This window comes from Ursus maritimus, unplaced genomic scaffold (genome assembly GCF_017311325.1).
Source record: "Ursus maritimus isolate PB19 unplaced genomic scaffold, ASM1731132v1 scaffold_2, whole genome shotgun sequence".
Taxonomy (NCBI): Eukaryota; Metazoa; Chordata; class Mammalia; order Carnivora; family Ursidae; genus Ursus; species Ursus maritimus.
In genome coordinates, this window is record NW_024424452.1 from 3,816,089 (window position 1) to 3,820,456 (window position 4,368).

At 65.9% G+C, this 4,368-nt stretch overlaps 1 protein-coding gene across 1 annotated transcript in view; it reads right to left on the minus strand.

Moving 5' to 3' along the window:
* RADIL (Rap associating with DIL domain) overlaps nt 1-4,368 on the minus strand; it is a 94,648-nt gene that overhangs the window by 54,500 nt on the left and 35,780 nt on the right. The window contains exons 2-3 of the mRNA XM_040634721.1: nt 2,913-3,145; nt 659-1,297 (exon numbers count right to left, since the gene is read on the minus strand). Of these exons, the coding sequence (XP_040490655.1) occupies nt 659-1,297; nt 2,913-3,145 (872 nt within the window). The remainder of the gene's footprint in view (nt 1-658; nt 1,298-2,912; nt 3,146-4,368) is intronic.

Genomic DNA, 4,368 nt, shown 5'->3' on the forward strand with positions numbered 1-4,368 from the left:
TGCCTATGTCCCCAGGGAGTCCAGTCACGGGAGGGGCAGGAAGTGGCGGGGGGCCTCGAGGGCTGGACCCAGGCAGCCTGCAGCACACTGGCCCCGGCCCTGCAGGGACAGGCCAGCGGTGCCCCCAGGGGACGCCTGGCAGTGCCCGGAGCCATTTCCGGGAGGGGAGCCACCGGCGTTCAGCGGGTGGAGCCCAGGGCTGCTAGCCGCCGGGAGTTCTGACCAGACACACGTGGTGCCCTGCTCGAGAGGCCCTGATGGACGGAAGTGTTTCCACGTACAGAAGTCAGCCAGTCCTGTGCCCCCACCACCGAGCTGAGGGCTCCACACCGCAGTGCTGGCAGAAGCCCAAGCTGCTCCCGGCAGAAAGCACGGGGCACTCAGGCCAAGTGGGTGTTGGGGCCCAGGCTCCAGGCCATGTCGTAGGTGGGCTGGGCCTTGGGGAGGGACATGGGACCAGAGCTCATGATGTCACAGCCCAGCACATGGGACAGAATGCCACAGAGGACACCCCGGGCTCCCTGGGTGTGCACAGGCAGGGCAGGCTGGCCCTGGGAGAGGAGGGACTCCGGACCTCCCACGGGGGGCCACAGCGCCCACCCAGCTCCTCCCGCAGCCACAGCCCGCCCGCAGTGCCCGGCACCCCCCCGCGACTGACCCAGACGGTCTCCCGGATCGTCTTGGCTATCTTGAGCAGAAGCTGCCCGAACGAGCCCGGCTGCAGGCGGGTGGCCGAGTGCTGGATGCAGAGGCAGAGCAGGAAGGCCGGGGCCAGCTTGTGGTCATCGCCACTGGGCTCGATGAGCGTCAGGATTCGCTGCAGCAGCGCGTCCTCCGCCTCGGGCTCGAACTCCAGGCGCAGCGGCCGCGGCCGGGGGAGGGCGGCCTGCGTGGAGCCGGAGGCGGAGGCGCCCCGAGCACGGAGCGTGGCACCACACATCCTGCAGCTCCGCGGCCCGGCGCGCAGCCGGGCCAGGGCCTGGGCGGGCAGGGGCTGGGCCTGCGCCGGGTCCTTGAACAGCAGCAGGTAGTAGAGGCCGAGGGACAGCAGGTCCCCGTGACGCAGCACCACCGCCCGGCCCCCCACCTCGGAGAAGTTGACGGAGACGGGCGCCCCGGGGATGGGCTCCAGGACCAGCCTGCTCCCCGCCTGCTCCGGGCCCGGGGGCTGGTGCCTGCGGATGGTGCAGTGCAAGGGCAGGATGTCAGGGGCCGACAGGCTGACGCTGGGCTTGCTGGAAGGGGTCCTCTGGCCCACCGTGTGCTGCTCCCGGTTCAGCAGGTACACCAGGCTGTCCTGAAATGCAAATATCGGGCCTCAGGGGCAGGACGCCACCTGGGACACATCTGTCAGTGGGAAGAAATGAAAAGGTGTCACCTAAGCCATGTGGCCGGGACTGCCACCCTGGGCCAGCCCTGCCCTGGAGTCCTCCCTAACCTGCTGCTGGCTCCCAGCCTGCCCCACACGGGGCACCCGCCCTGTCCCCGGGTGCAGAGGCTTCCCAGGGCAGCCTCGGGGGCACGCCAGACACCCAGGGGAGACTCCAGCTTTGAGACAACAGAGGCCAGACAAGGGCTGCGCTGGGCACAGACACTGGTTCACAGGCATGGCTGAGCACCCCCCTCCCCCCGCCGGTGGTCTGTGACACACTGTGGGCCAGCCCTCTCCTCTGCGGTTCCAGATGGCAGACGCCGCCTCGTGAGACAGAATAGGGGCCGGACTCCAGCCTCTCCCACGACCCTAATGCAATGCAAATATTCCACAAAGAAAAAACTTCCTACAAGAAAACTCGTGAGCCTGCATTTCTGGAGTGCAGAAACCAGGACATCAACCTAAAGCAGAGAGTCAGCGCCGGGAAGACCTGGTGAGACCAGGCCACACCAGTCTGCGCCAGCATGGACCCGGGACGCTGGCCTCAGAGTGCGCAGTGACCACGGGAGGGCCCTAAACTTACCTCTCCCTCGCTGAAAGGCTAAAAAATCACACCCAGGAGTGGAGATTTAAGCCGCTAGTGACACACGCCATGTATGGAAAGGCACGCGCTCTGAGCACACCAGTGCCAAGAAAACCCTCACCTCTACCCCTCTGCCCACCTGGTTCTCGAAGAAGCGCCCCTGCCCTCTCCCTGGGGAGTCAGCCCGAGGACTCCTTCCTTTGTGCTGTTGCCCCTGGGCTCGAGCATACGCCCCGGTAAAGCCTCGCCTGGAACCCTCGTCTGGCCTCTTGTCCATTCCTACGGCTTGGAGGTGCCGGGCCGGGTTTGGTAGGGCTAAGACCCGAGCACCGGCAGCCCCAGGGCCGCACGGCGTACACCAGTGGAGCCAGAAGGGAGCTCAGCACATGGGCATGAGCAGGCAAGCAGGAAAGGAAGAGCCGAGAGAGGAGCTTCTGAGGGCTCCGCCCAACCAGCCAAGGGCCCCCACAGAAGTGGTGGGAAATGCAGGCCTGAGGGCCAGGGGCCCCTCAGACAAGGCGCACTCGAGGCTGCATGCCACAGGAGGCGTTCGCAAGCATCCACCCTCTGGACAAGGGGGTGGACCTGTGTCGAGGTCCCCAAAGCCAGGGCACGGCATGGCCTGAGACACCATCTGGAAAGTGGCAGACAATTCTCCGAGAAGGAGCCTGGTATCGGGTGAGCCCTCTCCTGCCGCCTCCTACTGTAGCCTGGATGGAGAATGCTCTGGAAACAAAGCACAGGGGAAGCTCCACTTCCTCCAGCATCTAGAACGGCCCTGCGTGGTGGAGCCCACCACCCTGTTTCTACAGGCTCGTCATCACCGGGGTGACTGTGGCCACAGGAGCTCACAGCTGACTTAGCTAGCGGCAGGTGGAGGCCTTCTACTCTGAGAACGTCCAGGGCCCTCCTGGTCAGCTCACGGGGGGCGGCTGGGCCTCGGGGGGGCGGGCTCACGTGCTGCTGGCTGTAGCCTTGCAGAAGGAGCAGGTGGGGCGACTCGTAGAGGGAGTAGCGCATGGTGTCCTGGCCGCGTTCCTCGGGGTCCTGGGCGGTGGCCGAGCTCAGGCTGCTCTCACTGACGGTGCGGCGTAGCCGGGGTGTCGGGGGGCTCCGGGCACCCCCCGAAGCCAGGGCTGGGGTTCCCTTGGCACGGTTCCGCTGCAGCCTCCGGGCTTGGGCGTTTATCCCTGAAACAGAAGCAACACGGGGTATACAGTCAGAGCCTAACTGAGGCCCACCTCTGGGGGCTTCTGAATTCGGTCTCATGGACCCACTTGTAACACCAGGCACTGTTTGGTCAACAGATGTGGAGAAGCACACAGGACTCCACCCTCTGACCCCATCCTGGCAAGGACGGGGCACCTCTGGGGCTCCCTCTGAAAAGGAGGCAGCCCAGCCGTCTGTCCGTGTCCCCAGGCGCCCTACAGGAGCCCAATGACCCACCCCACCAGCCACACCACAGCCCCTCCCCTCAGGATGCCAGACCCACTGCAGCATCGACTCCTGCCGGGTCACCGTGCCAGGCGCTCCTGTGTGTCACTGCACTGTCCCCAGAGTCCTGCCGGCCCACCAGCATGCGTGCGTGTGCGCACACTTACATGCACGTGCCTGGGGGGGGGGCAGTGCATGTGTGCACGAACACGAGCGCGTGCTGTGATCAGATGAGACGAGAACTATACGCAGTCCCCCTGCGCCCCCCCCAATTTACAAGGAAGAAGGGGTCCATTTGCCCTCGTCACCCAGCGCACTGAGCTGACCGGTCTCTGTCCAGGACAGCACGCTGTTCCTTCCACGGCTGCCCCTGTCGCGGCCAGGTCAGGACGCACACATGCACGCAAACATGCCCGTGTCTACACACGCACACACGTGCACAGACGCCCCCCATGAAAGAGTCTTATACATCCAGGAAGTGCTCTTTTAAACTAATGCTGCTGGAAAGCCAAGAAGCCAGATGGAGCCCAGGAGGCCAGTCTCCTGTCACTGTCACGGCTGACCCCAGCACTTGCTTTCTGAGCCCTCTGCCGACTCCCCTCCACACAGCCTCCATCCATCCCCCTCTGCATTCTCCCTTCCTATAACCATTCCACCCGGACCAGACAAAGCCGAGGAAGTGAGGCAGGCTAGCTGGAGCGAGGGTGCTGCCTTACCGGAGACCTGCCCTTCCAGGAGGAAGCCAGCTCTCTGCAGCCCGCAGGAGGCTGGGTCTGCAGGAGGCCGGGCCAGTGGCAGAGCTGCAGTGCGAGGCTGTCTGCCCGGCGCCCGCTGCTCCCCGCCTGCTGCAGAGCCAGCCAGCGACTGGCAGGCAGGCAGCAGTCCAGGGCAGGGGGGAGGTAGGGCGGGGGAGCAGGGGAAGGGAGCGGGGTCAGGGGGCAGGCGGGGGGGGGGGGGGGGGGGGGGGGGGGGGGGGGGG